General features: G+C 44.6%; 1 protein-coding gene across 1 annotated transcript; it reads left to right on the forward strand.

Moving 5' to 3' along the window:
• The first annotated feature begins 686 nt into the window (after positions 1-686).
• Positions 687-13,368, forward strand: Zcchc10 (zinc finger CCHC-type containing 10). Its single transcript, XM_051168252.1, has 4 exons — positions 687-786; positions 4,026-4,184; positions 10,789-10,830; positions 12,994-13,368. The coding sequence occupies exons 1-4, from the start codon at positions 695-697 to the stop codon at positions 13,259-13,261; spliced, it is 561 nt and encodes a 186-aa protein (XP_051024209.1). The 5' UTR covers positions 687-694; the 3' UTR covers positions 13,262-13,368.
• Positions 13,369-16,349: the final 2,981 nt, after the last annotated feature.

Raw genomic sequence — 16,349 nt, forward strand, 5'->3', positions numbered from 1 at the left:
GACTATACAGAGAAATTCTGTCTGGGTTCGGGGAAAAGAAAGAGAGAGAGAGAGAGAGAAGAGAAGAGAAGAGAAGAGAAGAGAAGAGAAGAGAGGAGAGGAGAGAGACTGGTCCAAACAGATTTTTTGAAAGAGAAAAAGAAAAATAAAACAGAATGATTCATACCTATAATTTCTTGTGGTTTCTGGTTTTTTTTTGTTTTTGTTTTTGTTTGTTTTTTGTTTTGTTTTGTTTGCTGCAGCTGTTGTTCAAAACAGGGTTTCTGCGTGCAGCCCTAACTTTCAAGGAACTTGCTCTGTGGACGAGGTTGGCCATGAACTCTCAGAGTGTTGGGATTAAAGGTATGGGATACCAACGCTTGGCTTGTTTGTTTGTTTTGTTTTTTGAGCTAGGGGCTTACTTTTTCCCTGTTGGGCCTTGAACACATGGCAATCTTGTCTCAGCCTCTAGAATGCTGGAATTACAGATTTTTTTGAATACCACGCAATTCCACTGCATATAGATTACAGATTGCTTCTTTGAGAGTGCTCCTTGAAGTAGTCACCCTTCAAGGCCCCATTCATACTGAACACAAGACCCACATTAGAGACAACACAGCAGCTGCTAGTGGCCACCAATCGCCTCTGTTGACAGGAGCCGTCTGGCCCCGCCCAGGGTCGCAGAGGGTTTTTTTTTTAAGGCCCCTCCCACCCTATGGAGTTTCCCCGAAAGCCCTTGCGTGCGCCAATATCCGGCTGTTCCAAGATGGCGACTCCCATGCATCGGCTCATAGCTCGGAGAATAGCGTAAGTGAGATGCCCAGTGGGGTCTGCGGTGGGGCTTGAGAAGCGTGCGGAGGCCGGTCGGCTGGTTAGTGAGTCCGCGCGGGCTGCGGGACCGAGCGGGATCTGAAGAGAGTCCGAAATGAATTCGAGAGTGGGTCGCTAGATGGTTTCTGTCCCTCTGTCTGTTCCACGCGTTGTCAAGGAGAGCCTTGGTACATGCTCACACCTCCCGAGGACCCAAACTTTTCCCCCTCTGCCGCGTTCTCCGTTTCCTTCCGGTCTCCCTTCCTAAAAACAAGCCTGTCTGTCTGCAGTGCCGTTTCCTTTGCTACCCGCTGTCTCACCTTCTGCTGCTCTCTCTTTCAGTAAATAATTCTTTTACTATCTTCCGCTTCGTGCTGGAGTTTCAATTTGACGAAAAATGCGTTCAAGACACGCAGCTTACAGTCTAATTGTGGAACCTGCTGATACTCGCAACCATGGTTTAAACGCTTTGTGGGACACTGGGTGGTAGTGGTCAGATGGCAGAAGCAGGCGGGTCTCTGGGTTTGTGGCCAGCCTGGTCTACAGAGTGAGTTCCAGTACAGCTATGGCTCTTTCAGAGAGAAACCCTGCCTCAAAAAGCAAAAACAAACACAAAAAAAATTAAGCTTTGTAGGAAATAAGCTGTGCTGGGGAAAGGCCCACTTCAGGTTAGACTGGATGCACCCGTGGAGGGGTGACATTTGAAGACAAGGCTGAAAGCCAAAGAAAGGACCAAGTCACCAGAGGGTTTGGGAAAAGATAGACAGTGGTATAATTGTTTTGAGGCTATTAGGGTTTTTGTTGTGTTTTGTTTTGGAGGGAGGGGCTTTGAGACAGGGATTCTCTGCGTAGCCCTGGCTGTCCCCGGTCATCTGTAGACCAGGCTGGCTTCCAACTCAGAGCTATGCCTGCCTCTGCTTCTGGGCAGAGGCATATGCCACCGTGCCCAACTTAAATAAGTATTTTTTTAGTTTTTACTATTGAGTCTTGGTAACTACGAGGTGTGATGGCAGATGCATTCAAGGGCAGTCTGGTCTACTTAGCAGGCTCTAAGTAGCAAGCTCCAGGCCAGTCAAGGCTATGTATGGAGACAAAGACTCCAAAAACAAAAAGCAAACCAACTCATTAACTACCCATTCAGTGGTGTAAGCTACTGAGGGGGCTGAGACGGGTTACTTGAACCTATGAGTTTGAGACCTCCTTTTAAAACAAAACCGTTCAGAAATGTTATACCCATCCTCCGAATGTTTCTCACACCTATCAAAAGTTATATGAAACAAAAAAATACTGTTTATGGATCTAATTACCCTGTCTCCAAAACAAACACAAAAACAGCTGAGTGTTGGTGTGGTGGATTATGCTTTTAATCCCAGCACTCAGTAGGCAGAAACAGGTGGATGTCCTTGGAAGTTGCAAGAGGGTGTCAGATCCATGGAACCAGAGTTATAGATGCTTGTAAGCTACCATATGGAATCTTGGAACCAAACCATTGGTCCTTTGCAAGAGCAACAAATAATCTTAACTGTTGAACCTTTTTTCCAGCTCTAGATGTGCCTGGTTTTAAACTACAGCTTTCTTGTCAGGTGTAACAATTTCCATTTGTGGTGCCTTGGTGTTCAAAAAAAAAAAGTGCTTAGATTTCAAATGTGTTTGGTTTGGTGTGGTTTTTGGAGACAAGGTTTTTCTGTGTAGCCTTGGCTGTCCTGGAACTCTCTCTGTAGACCAGTCTGACCTTGAACTCACAAGAGATACAGAGATCCACCTGCCTCTGCTTCCCAAGTATTGGGATTAAAGGCCTATGCCACCATACCCAGCTCTCAAATGTTTGTTTTGTTTTTGTTTTTTAGTTTTTCGAGACAGGGTTTCTCTATGTAGCCTTGGCTGTCCTGGACTTGCTTTGTAGACCAGGCTGGCCTCCAACTCACAGCAATCCACCTGCCTCTGCCTCCCAAGTACTGGGATTAAAGGCGTGCGCCACTGCGCCCAGCTTCAAATGTTTGTATTAGGAATGTTCAACCTGTATTGCAGAAGATTCTTGCCCAGAAATTTCATCAGTAGGCACAAGGTTAGTTGTGTATTTTTTTGGGGGGTGGGGGGGTTGGGAGGGAAGAGCTCAAAGACTGTTTAATTAAAGTTTAAAATTAAAACCCTTGGACAGGCAAGCCATGCTTTGAGGTAGGGACAGAGGTCTCCACGTAGCATCATGGCAGATGAGCATCTGCATGGGGGTGGCGGGGGAGGGGAGCTTCAGATAGAGTGAAGACAGTTTACCTCCACAGCGTTGGGGAAAGCGGGTAAGGAAAGAGATAGAGAAGAAAAGTAGCCTGGGGCGGGGTGGCTCACAACTGTCTGTAACTCCAGTTCCTCTTCTGTCCTCACTAGGCACACTCATGGTGTATAGACATACATGAGCACCAGACAGTCATACAAATAAAATGAAAATAACAAATGAAAGAAAAAGTTGTACTTTCTTTAGTAGTTCATCAAAGCAGGCAGGCTCAGTGCAACTACATGGCTGCAGTTTCCTTTATTTACCTAAGTTTTATTTCCTTGCCTGAAAATTTTTTTTGGGGGGGGGGCGGTTTTCGAGACAGGGTTTCTCTGTGTAGCGTTGGCTGGCCTAGAGTCGCTTTTGTAGACCAGGCTGGCCTCGAACTCACGGCGATCTGCCTGCCTCTGCCTCCCGAGTGCTGGGAGTAAAGGTGTGCACCACCACGCCTGGCAAGCTTGAGTTTTTATATGTACTGTATTCATGCAGGTGCCCTCAAAGAACAGGGTGGAGTACGGTGGACTGGACTGCAGTTACAGGTGTTGTGAGCATGGTGTGTGTCCTGGGAACTGAACCCAGGTCCTCTGCAAGAGTGGTTACTGCTGAGCTATATTCTGTTCGCTGTCTCTGTTTTGTTATTTTTGGTGTTTGTAGCCCTTTCTGGTTTGGGTTTTTTTTTGGGGGGGGGAGCGATTGATTTTTGTTTTTTATGTTTTTGTTTTTATTGTATATGAGTGCTTTATCTGCAGAAGAGGGTATCAGATGATATAGATGGTTGTGAGCCACCATGTGGTTGCTGGGAATTGAACTCAGAACCTCTAGAAGAGCAGGCGGTGCTCTTAACCACTGAGCCATCTCTCCAGCCCTTTATGCTCTTTCATATCAGAAAGGCACAAGACAAAACTTTTTTTTTTTTTTTTTTTAAGACAAAATTTCTAAGGCTTGTGTTACTGTTTTTTCTTTGTAGTGAAGCCAATAAGCAACATGTAAGATGCCAGAAATGCTTGGAGTTTGGACATTGGACTTATGAATGCACAGGGAAAAGAAAGTACTTACACAGGCCTTCAAGAACAGCAGAGCTGAAGAAGGCGTTAAAAGAAAAAGAAAATAGACTATTGCAGCAAAGGTAGGTTTACATGTGGTATCCAGAGGAACTTACCAAATTTCTACATAATTGATTAAGGGGTTGAAAGTTTTAGCTAATGCTAACTGATATTTCTGTTTATTTCGGGTTTTAGAGACTTTCTCACTATGTAGCTCAGGCTGGTCTCAAATTTCCAGTCCTCTTGTATCAGTTTCCTGGGCGCTGGGATTACAGGTTTGCACCACCACAGCCAGTTTATAATAGTAGTGGCTGATTTTTAATGAATGTTTACTGTGTCAGGCCCTGTATGCTTTTTATAAGTATTAGCGTATGGAAACCTGAATCTCTACTAGTAAGGTGGTTATTATTTTTTGAAGATTTATTTATTATGCATACAGTGTTCTGCCTGCATGTGTGCCTGCACACCAGAAGAGGGCACCAAATCTCATTTTAGATAGTTATGAGCCACCACGTGGTTGCTGGGAATTGAATTCAGGACCTTTGCAAGAGCAGCTAGTGCACTTAACCTCTGAGCCATCTCTCTAGCCCCCAAAGTGGCTCTTATTAACCTCTTTGTGTGGTCACATATATGAGCATGTATACACATACACACACACACACACACACATGCGCGCGCGCGCGCACACACACACACACACACACAAAAACACAAACACAAATATAAATTAAAAATTTTTTTAAATTTTTTTTGTTTGTTTGTTTTTGGAGACATGATTTCTCTGCATAACACCCCTGGCTGTCCTGAAACTCAACACTGGAGACCAGGCTGGCCTTGAACTCAGAGATTTGCCTGCCTCTGCCTCCTGAATGCTGGGATTAAAAGTGTGTACCGGGGCTGGAGAGTTGGCTCAGTGGTTAAGAGCACTGTCTGCTCTTCCCAAGGTCCCGGGTTCAATTCCCAGCACCTACATGGCATCTCACAACTGTCTGTAACTCCCAAAGATCTGACACCCTCACATCAATGCACATAAATTAAAATTAAATAAAAAAGTAAAAAAAAAAAAAAGTGTGTACCACTGCTGCCCGGCTAAAGAAATCATTTTCTAGCTCACTGAATTGATGTATGCTTTTCCCAAAAAGCAATCTGAAAGACTCTGTCTATTAGTTTTCTTTTTTGATATTTTCCTTTCCTACCCCTTATTATAAATTAAAAATCTGGGGAGGCCCTTAGTCCCCCTCAAAGAATGAATAAGGACAGCATAACAAGATTATTATTTTAAAAGATCCTATTGAAAATTGTGAAAGATGAGCCGGGTGTGGTGGTGCACGCCTTTAATCCCAGCACTCAGGAGGCAGAGGCGGGCAGATTGCTGTGAGTTCTAGGCCAGCCTGGTCTACAAAGTGAGTCCAAGATGGCCAAGGCTACACAGAGAAACCCTGTCTCAAAAAACAAAAAAAACAAAAAAAAAGAAAATTGTGAAAGATGGTCTGTAGGTTCCACTCTTACAAGACTGGGAAATCCTCACACAGCCAGCGAACTGGGCTGATAAAGTTACGGTACCATGCAGAATTTACAGCTTAATTCATACCCTGTACTGGAAGGAGTGAGAGTGAATTGTCCCTAGATAATGCTCCTGACTAGATCCTATGTATTCAAATTCAGAAGACACGGGACATTTCTGTCCCATCCACTTCATTTAGGTGAGGTGGTACATACCTTTAATCTTAGCATTTCTGGCATGGAGGCAGGAACATCCGGTTCATCCTTGGCTATACAGAGATACAAAGCCAACCTAGGCTACAGAAGACCCTGTCACCAAAATTGGCGAATGGAGCAGGGTATAGTGGTCTACAGAAGAATTTTAATTCAAAACTTGGCTGCTCTGGCAAGAGATCACATCTAAAGACCTAGTCATGTGATCCAGCTGAAATACAGTCATGCCTTTATTCCCAGGACACAGAGGCAAGCCGATCTCTTGTGTTCAAGGCCAGCCTGGCATAGCACACATTTCAGGTAAAGGAAAGCTTTAGGTGCAGGCATGGTGGTATATGCCTGTAATCCCAGTACTCAGGAGACAGTGGCAGATCTCTCAGTTCTACTGAGTTCTGTTGAGGAAGTTGAGTTGAGTCAGGGAGTCAAAAGGCAGTGCGATGGAGTTCAGTGTGTGGCAGGTCTCTTGTGGAATTCAGAGGCAGTTTTTCCAGAGACAGGGTGAAGAGAAAACTAGATACAGGTGAAGACAGAACAAACCAGAGAGTGTGAATGAGAAAGCAATTCTGAGAGAAGCCAGATGGGATCAGTCAGCGTGGAGAGAATCTGAGCCACAACAGCTGAGTTGAATGAGCCAGCTAGAATTCAGAAAGAAATAGAAAACATGAGTTTATTCTGTAGTAAGTCTCAGAGGCTGAAAACATTCTAAGCCTAGATTAGATTGTACAGAGGCTAGAAGCTTCCAGGACTAGGACTAGGTTAGCAGATAGTGGCAGTAAGCCTTTGAGACAACAGTCACCTCAGGTGAAAAAAAGTTACTTTTACAGTGGTCCCATCTTTAATACTAGCACTTGGAAGGCAGAGGCAGGCGGGAATTTGAGGTCAGACAATGTTATATAATGAGACCTTGTCTTCAAAAACATCCATCTCTCGGGGCTGTAGAGATGGCTCAGAGATTAAGAGCACTGACTGCTCTTCCAAAGGTCCTGAGTTCAATTCCCAGCAACCACAGGGTAGCTCCCAACTCTCTGTAATGAGATCTTGTGCCCTCTTCTGGAGTGCAGGTGTACATGCAGGCATTGTATACATATGTTTTTGTTTTTTTGTTTTTTTGTTGTCCTGGACTCACTTTGTAGACCAGCCTGGCCTCAAACTCACATCAATCCACCTGCTTCAGTCTCCTAAGTGCTGGGATTAAAGGTGTGCACCACCATGCCTGGCAAGAGATACATCTTAAAAAAAAAAAAATCCCACTCTCAAATTGACAACACCTTATGAAATTAAAAATCTTATGGCCAGCAAAGAAAAGCACTAAATCAAGTGAAAAAAGCAGCCTACAGGCTGGGCCAAGATCTTTGCCAGCTATCCTTCTTGACAAAGAGTTAGTATCTAGAGTGTGCGAAGAACTAAAAACACTAAACAGGAAAACAGTCTAATTTTAACGTTTAGACTACAGAATTTAATAGTTACAAAAAACACAAATGGCTAATAAGTATTTCTTTAAAGTGTTCAACATCCTTAACAGTCAGTAAAATGCAAATTAAAATTAGTTTTATATTCAGTCTTATCCCATTCAGAATGGCCACCATCAAGAAAACCAAAGCTGGCAAGCATTTGAGTAAAGACAAACCCTATTTCCTGTTGATGGGAGTGTAAACTGGTGCTTCAGCTACCATGGAAGTCAGTGTGGGCACTCAAAAAACCCTAAGTAGAATTGCCCTGTGGCCTAGGTGTAGTATTCTGGGCATATACCCACTGACCCTAATCCTACTACAGAAGTGTTTTAACAGCCATGTTTATTGCTGCTCTGTTCACCACAGTAAGCAAATGGCATCAGTGTAGGCGTGCAGGTGACACTGAAATGGCATCAGTGCAGGCGTGCAGGTGACACTGAATGGATAACGGATAGCGGGCACTGAACGGATAATATGGCTCACATGCACAGTGGAACTTTACTCAGCCATTAACACTGGACTCAGGGACCCTAGCTTTTCAACTTTCATGTTTGTGTGTTAATGCGGGAGTGCGTATGTATAGACACTGGGAAACTGGAAAAGGTCCAGGAGAGGAGGAAAAGAGGCTTTAAGAAAGGAGTGGGGGAGCTGGAAGATGGCTCAGAGGTTAAGAGCACTGCTTGCTCTTCCAAAGGTCCTGAGTTCAATTCCCGGCAACCACATGGTGGCTCACAACCATCTATAATGAGATCTGGTGCCCTCTTCTGGTGTACATGCAGGCAAAACACTCTATACTTAATAAATAAATAAATCTCTTAAAAAAAAAGAAAGAAAGAAGAAAAGGAATGGGGCAGGTGAGATAGAACACATGAGATATGAAAGAAGAAAGAGTCATACTGGGGCCGGGCGTGGTGGTGCACGCCTTTAATCCCAGCACTCGGGAGGCAGAGGCAGGCGGATCGCTGTGAGTTCGAGGCCAGCCTGGTCTACAAAGTGAGTCCAGGACAGCCAAGGATACACAGAGAAACCCTGTCTTGAAAAACCAAAAAAAAGAAAAAAAAAAAAAAGAGTCATACTGGGATGGGAGTGAAAAGGGAAGACAAACAGCAGCTACAGACAGAAAGATACAGAAAACACAAGTATTTTCATGTTAAGGGTAAGTGGTCAAGTTACTGCTTAGCATGCCTCAGCGGCTCTCCCCTCCCAGTACCAAATACACACATTATATAAATATGTACAACACACACAGACACACTTGTGTGGCTTTTCTGTTTCAAAACTTTGTCTCTTTGGGTTACTCATGTTTCTTAGTAGTGAGTCTAAAAATCAAAATTAGAAACTGAGTTAATATTAAACCTTGCCAAACTCTAACAATAAGTCCTTACTCAGCCAGTATGGTGGCTCACACCTCTAATCTCAGCACTCAGGAGGCTGAAATCTATGATTTCAAGGCCTGCCTGGGCTGCAGAACTAAATCCATGTTGGCTAGAACTATGTAGGCAGATCCTGTCTGAAATTAATTCATTGCTGAGCCCTGCCAGGGATGATGTCTAGGCACTGAGAATGGTCTAATGTGTGATGTGCCACTGGGGGCTTTTCTATAGTGTAGCCTCTCAGGAAACAAGGCAGTGCCTGCCCCAGCTAATAGAATCGCCTCCTGCTGTTCCAGCGGAAATGGAAATGCTCACAGCTCTCCATGAGACTGTGCCCTGGCAAACTTTGAACTCAATTTCTCATGAGACTGCTTAGAATGCTAGAACATGTCCGCAGGGCCTGTGCTCGCTGTGTGTGGTGAATATGTCGGTGTTAGGATCCTAACCAAGGAACAGAATCTCATTTTGAAAACATTTAAGGCACAAGCACAGAGTAAAACTTGGGCTGAGATGTAGCTCAGTTTGTAGAGTGCTTGCCTAGCACGCACAAGGTTCTGACTTTGATTCTTTTTTTTGTTTGTTCGTTTGTTTTTTTGAGACAGGATTTCTCTATGTAGCCGTGACTGTCCTGGACTTGCTTTGTAGACCAGGCTGGCCTTGAACTCATAGCAATCCAACTGCCTCTGCCTTCTGAGTGCTGGAATTAAAGGTGTGCACCACCACCACCTGACATCTGAGTTCGATTCTTTTTTTTTTTTTTTTTTAAGATTTATTTATTTATTATGTATACAGTGTTCTTTCTGCATGTACAGAGGGTACCAGATCCCATTACAGATGGTTGTGAGCCACCATGTGGTTGCTGGGAATTGAACTCAGGACCTTTGGAAGAGCAGCCAGCGTTCTTAATCTCTGAGCCATCTCTCCAGCCCCTGAGTTCGATTCTTAATACAGCATATATGTAGGCAGAAGGCTCGAGTTCAGCATTATCCTCAGCTAGTAGCTGAGTTCAGGCTCAGCCTAGGCTACATAATACCTTGTCTCATAGAAGAAATTTCACTGTGTAGAATTATTCAGAAAAAGAAAAAAGGTAAGCTGGGCAGTGGTGGCGTATGCCTTTAATCCCAGCACTCGGGAGGCAGAGGCAGGTGGATTACTATGAGTTCGAGGCCACCCTAGTCTACAAAGCGAGTTCCAGGACAGCCAAGGCTACACAGAGAAACCCTGTCTCGAAGAAAAAAAGGTGATATTTCATAAGGTATAGAATGCTTGCCCAGCATGTACCAGCCCTGGATTTGAACCACTACACCAAGTATTGTAGCGACAGGAGCAATTCTGTAATCAGAAAGCTTGGTCATTGCACATGCTGATGGCAGAAAGGCTGCTCTTTTTGTTTATTATGTGTACAGTGCTCTGCCTGCATGTAACCTGCACACCAGAAGAGGGCACTAGAGCTCATTATAGATGGTTGTGAGTGGGTGCTGGGAATTGAACTCAGGACCTTTGGAAGAGTGCCAGTGCTCTTAACCTCTGAGCCATCTCTCCAGCCGGAGTGTTTTTTGTTTTGTTTTGTTTTGTTTAAACAAAAGTTTGGAAGCTATGCAGAAATTAAATTTGCTTTTGTAAAAGTATGAAATGGCTGTGTGTAATTCTAGGAACTCAGATTATAGCTATTGTGCTATTGTTTGCCTTGCTTGTTCAATAAGTAATTAAAGTTGTAAACAAAAAAAGAAACAATTTTATGTGTTCAGTCACCTTAATTTCTAACTGGCTTTGATGGTACAAGAGGTGTTTTGAGACAGGGTTTCTCTGTGTAGCCTTGGCTGTCCTGAACTCGCTTTGTAGATCAGAATGGCCTGGAACTCAGCGATCCGCCTGTCTCTGCCTCCTAAATGCTGGGATTAAAGGCATGCCATCACACTAATTGGTACAAGATTTTTTTTTTTTGGTTTTTCGAGACAGGGTTTCTCTGTGTAGCCTTGGCCATCCTGGACTCACTTGTAGACCAGGCTGACCTCAATTGGCCTCAAACTCACAGCGATCCGCCTGCCTCTCCCTCCTGAGTGCTGGGATTAAAGGCGAGCGCCACCATGCCCAGCTCTGGTACAAGAGTTATTAACAGGAGCTTTTGTTCTCCTTTGTTCTTTTAGCATCGGAGAGAACGACACAGAGAGAAAGACTAAGAAGAAGAGGTAGGTGTGTTTTCGGGGAAACTACCTGGTGGAGGAAGGTTGGGTCTGAAGTCTTTGTTTGCAATTCTTTGTTCTTTTTTTTTTTTTGAGACAGGGTTTCTCTATATAGCCTTGGCTGTCCTAGACTTGCTTTGTAGACAAGGCTGGCCTCAAACTCACAGAGATCCATCTGTCTCTGCCTCCAGAGTGCTGGGATTAATGGTGTGCACTACCATATGCAGAACCTTTTTTTTTTTTTAATTTATTTATTATTATGTATACAGTGCTCTGCATACATGTACCCCTGCAGGGCAGAAGAGGGCATCAGATCACATTATAGATGGTTGTGAGCCACCATGTGGTTGCTGGGAATTGAACTTGGGACCTTTGGAAGAACAGCCAGGGCTCTTAACCTCTGAGCCACCTCTCCAGCCCATATATGCAGAACCTTTATGTTTGGCTCTGCAATTTACAAAAAAAGTTTTATTTATTTTTTATATAGTATGTGGTAGCTGGGAATTAAACTCAGCACCTTTGGAAAAACAAAACAGTGCTCTTAACCAGTGCCTTACAATTCTTGTTTTGTTTTTAAGATTTATTTACTTATTATGTATACAGTACTCTGCCTGCATGTACCCCTGCCGGCTAGAAGAGGGCACCAGATCTCATTTTAGATGGTTGTGAGCCACCATGTGTTTGCTGGGGATTGACTTCAGGACCTTTGGAGGGGGCAGCCAGTATTCTTAACCTCTGAGTCATCTCTCCAGCCCCCTCTTTCTTTTTTTTTCCCCCCAAGACGGGGTTTTTCTCTGTGATAGCCCTGGCTGTCCTGGACTCACTTTGTAGACCAGGCTAGCCTTGAACTCACAGAGGTCTGCTTGCTTCTGCCTTGCAAGTGCTGGGATTAAAGGCATGCACCACTACACCTGGCTTCAGCCCTGAAATTGTTAATTATCATCTGATTTTCTAATATTTTCCTCTTCTGTGGAATTTATTGGCTCCATTTTTCCTTTTTCTACAACATTATAAAATCCTTATACTTGAAAATACTAACTACCTTCTCTTGTTAATGGGAACTGAACAAAAGGCCCAGTTAGTGAAGTGCTTGCTGTACTCATCTGTAAATCGCTGGGTGCAGCAGGGGTTCCTGCTGGGGAGGTGGAGGTGGGAGGATCGCAGTGACTCACTGAGCATCCAGCCCAGGTGAGTCAGTGCGCCCCAGGTTCAGTGAGAGAGCCTCTCTCTCAAAAGGATAGAGCGATTGAGGTGAGCACCTGATGATGACCTCTGGTCTTCATGCGCAAACATACGTATACACATACTGCCATGTACGTGGGTACACACACATACCACATAAAACAGACACAGAAATGAAAATAAAATGTTTTTGTTAAGTCCAGGCATAGCCCTGGCTGGCCTGGAACTGGCTCTGTGGACCAGGCTAGCCTCAACCCCAGAGATCTGCCTGGCCTCCTTTATTGTGGTTTTGTTTTTGTTTTTCGAGTCAGGGTTTCTCTGTGTAACAGTCCTGGCTGTCCTGGACTTACTTTTGTAGACTAGGCTGTCCTCAAACTCACAGCGATACGCCTGCTTCTGCTTCCAGAGTGCTGAGATTAAAGGCGTGCTCCACCATGTCTGGCTTTGCTTTTCTGTTTGTTTGGAGCTTAAGTTATTGGGGTTTTTGAGTTGCTGGATCTGGGTTCCAGGATCCTTCAATAGGACAGCAAGGCTTCCAAATGCTGAGCCTCCTCTTTAGCCCTTGTTTTGGTTTCCTGAGGCTAGATCTCCCTCTGTAGCCCAGGCTGGCCTCACACTTTTGGTAACCATTCTAGTTCAGTTTCTCGTGTGCTAAGGGCACAGCCACCATGCCCTTCTCTCTTGTTCTTCTTTATATTTACATGAGACAGACTAGCCTTGTCCTTGTGCTGCTGAGGGTGACCTTGAACTCCCGACCCTCCTGCTAGTACTTCCATGTGCCAGCATGCTCACAGTGACATAGTATGGGAGGCACACCTTCTGAACTCCCAGGAGTTGCTGAGATGATGGAAAGCTCGTAAAGTGAGGAGCTAAGCAGCCCCAAACACTGGGTCTGGGGCTGTGTGCAGGGAGCTCAGCATGAGCATTTTTTAAGCACAGTGTTAAATGCCAGCCTCCCATATGTGCCCATTTTGTGTGACTTTATAGGTCTAAGAGTGTCACAAGTTCGAGCACCTCTAGCAGTGACAGTTCCGCCAGTGAGTCTTCATCAGAGAGTGAGACATCTGCCTCCTCCTCCTCAGAGGACAGTGACTCAGATGAGAGCATCTCTAGCTCCTCCTCCTCAGCCTCCTCTTCCTCTTCCTCCTCCTCCTCTTCTGACTCGGACTCGGACTCCAGCTCCCCCAGCAGCAGCAGCAGTAGCACAGAGAGCAGCTCTGATGATGAACCTCCAAAGAAGAGGAAGAAGAAGTAGAGCTCTCTGTCCTTGGGCCCAGTGGACCAGAAGCGCTTGTGACTCACAGGGGAGCTGAAAACATGCTCACGCAAGCAGCTGACGGCTGGTCAGACTTGTTAGACTCAAGAACTTTGTAAGTACTCTCCATTGTACAGGATATTAATAAAACATTATGTATATATACAAAGATGTTTATTTTAGGAATGAATACTGTTTTTCTTTTTTTAAAGACAGAATGTCACTTTGTTGACCTGGCCGTCCTGGAACTTGCTCTGTAGAGCAGGCTGGCTTTCATTTCACAGAGATCTGTTTGCCTCTGTTTCTTCTAATGCTGTGATTAAAGATATGTGCCACCCTCATAATCATCTGTAATGTAATCTGATGCCCTCTTCTGGTGTGCATGAAGACAGCATACTCTACATACATACATACATACATACATGTTACAGTATTTTGTATCCGTTCAGCCTACAAAGCAGATAACTGACACAAGGAGACTGAAATGTACTTTAAAGCTGCCAGCACTTCTCTGGGCAGAGTCTGAACTGATTCTAATCTACTTGTAAACTAAACAAACTGCTCTAAACCTTATAACATACATATATTCCAAGCACTTGCCACTAGGACCCCTGGGCTGGTCCACGTCCAGTCCCCCCCCCCCCCCCCCCCCCCCCCCCGTCCTCCTCCAACCGGCAAAAACCTTGTCCCTTTTCCAACCCTCAAACTTTCTCCTCTCCTCCAGGAAGCCCCCCTCCCACTTCCTGTCCTTCTGCCCAGCTGATTGGCTAAACAGCACTTTATTGACGGTTGATACATTCACTCAGCATTCCTCTACACATACATGCATTCTTTGTCTGGGTGATGGTGGCTTATTCCTCTAATCCCAGCACTCAAGATCTCTGAATTCACGGCCAGCCTGGTCTACAGGCGAGTTCCAGGACAGCCAGGGCTACACAGAGAAACCCTGTCTCAAAAAACAAACAAAACAAAAGTACCACCACGCTCAGTTTTTGTTGTTGACTTTAAAAAAAAAAATACTTGAAATATATCTGTAGTACATAAGCAAAATGACAACCAAGAACTCCGATTCAGTGATCAGCCATTTTCTTTCTGCCTATGAAGTGAATGCTTTATGTGGGCATATGTCACGGTGTGTATGGGACAGGCTTTGAAGATGCTGCGTCAGCTATCAAGTGAGAGGTTTCTCGTGCTCTTTTGGCTGTGTTTATTATGTAAGATTTAATACATTGCTACTGTGAGTGTAGCTTTCCTACTGTTAATAAATGTGCTCTATTTTTATGTTTGTAGGGAAAAAATTATTCTGGTTTTCCTATCCTGAATATATAAATTCAACTTCATACAATACATTGAAATGATATACGTTTCAAGTTTCTATGTTTGGTTCTCTGGGTTTTGTGGGGTTTTTCCTTTAAGATTTACATGTTTATTTGTATGTGTGTTTGCCTACATGAGTTTGTGTGCACCACATTTGTGTGAGAACATGCAGAGGTCAGAAGAGAGCATAGGACCCCCTGTGGGAACTGGGGCTACAGGCACTTGGAAACTGCTATGTGGGTGCTGGGTACCAAACCTGGGCCTTATGCAAGAGCAGCAAGTGCTCGTAACTGCTGAGCCGTCTCTACAGCCCACGCTGCGGTGGGCTCTCGTTTATCATTCCTGGCCTTCTGGTTTCTTTTGTCTGCGGGACATTTTCCACTTTTAATAGTCACTTTTTAAAAATTTTTTTTATTTTTCAGTTTTTTGAGACAGGGTTTCTCTTATGTGGCTGTTTTTGAGACAGGGTTTCTCTTATGTGGCTGTTCTGAACTCACTTTATCAAACAGTCTGTCCTCGAATTCACAGCGACCCACCTGCCTCTGCCTCCCGAGTGCTGGGATTAAAGGCGTGCGCCACCACCGCCCTGCTTTAAGTTCTTATTTGTATGTACACGTTCCTGTGTGTGTGTAGGCCAGAAGTCAATGTCACATGTTGTCTTAAACTGCTCTGTTCACCACCTCACTTAGGACAGACAGACACTGAATCTGAAGCTCACTGACAGTGGCTGGCCAGTGAGCGCCAGGAATCTGCCTACCTCAGTCCCTCCCAATGCTGGAGTTATAGACAAGGTGACCATGCCTTGCTGTTACGTGGGTGCTGGGGACTAAACTCGGGTCCTCATGTTTGTATAGTAAGCATTTTATTGACTGAGCCCTTAAAAAGCAAGCTTTTAACTATAAAGTAACCAGGGGCTAAAGAGATAGTTCAGCACTTAAGCATACTTTTTTCTTTTTTTTTTTTTTTTGGTTTTTTGAGACAGGGTTTCTCTGTGTAGCCTTGGCCATCCTGGACTCACTTTGTAGACTGGCTGGCCTCGAACTCACAGCGATCCGCCTGCCTCTGCCTCCCGAGTGCTGGGATTAAAGGCGTGCGCCACCACGCCCGGCGTAAGCATACTTTTTTCGAGACAGGGTTTCTCTTTGTAATAGCTCTGCCTGTCCTGGACTCACTTTGTAGACTAGTAACTCCAGTTTGAGTTCTCTGCCCTCCAAAAGTACCCACACACGTGTGTGTGCGCGTGCGCATGCACACACTTGTAAAAATAAGAACGTCAGGAATGAGCACCAGAGGTAAAGGAAGAAGGGTGAGCTCAAGGTAATCCTCAGCTACACAGGGAACTTGATGCCAATCTTGGTCATATGAGACCAGTGCCTCAAGATCTCCCAGGAGCCTTCCTGAGATATTTGGTTCTTTAGCCAAGACTCAAAAACAAACAAACAAAAAAAAAAAAAAAAAAAACTCATGGATGCTAAGCTGGGAGACATGCTAACCCGAAAGGTGTGCAGTAGAGCACTGAGTTTACACCCAACATCACACACTGAGGTTATGCCCACTACAAGTCCATCAACATGAGTAAAGAGCACAGCTGGGGTTACCATGGTGCTGGCACATATGTGCTCTTCCGTTACTGTCTTTTTGTTAGCAGAAACACACACATCACTGCTGTGTAGGTCCCAGGAGGGGCCAGTATAGAGGACTCTCTGTACTCCCAAATAATCAAATACTCAGTTCTGTTCATGAAGAAGTCAACTAAGGACCTGGGGGGTTG

This window comes from Acomys russatus, chromosome 25 (assembly GCF_903995435.1).
Source record: "Acomys russatus chromosome 25, mAcoRus1.1, whole genome shotgun sequence".
NCBI lineage: Eukaryota > Metazoa > Chordata > Mammalia > Rodentia > Muridae > Acomys > Acomys russatus.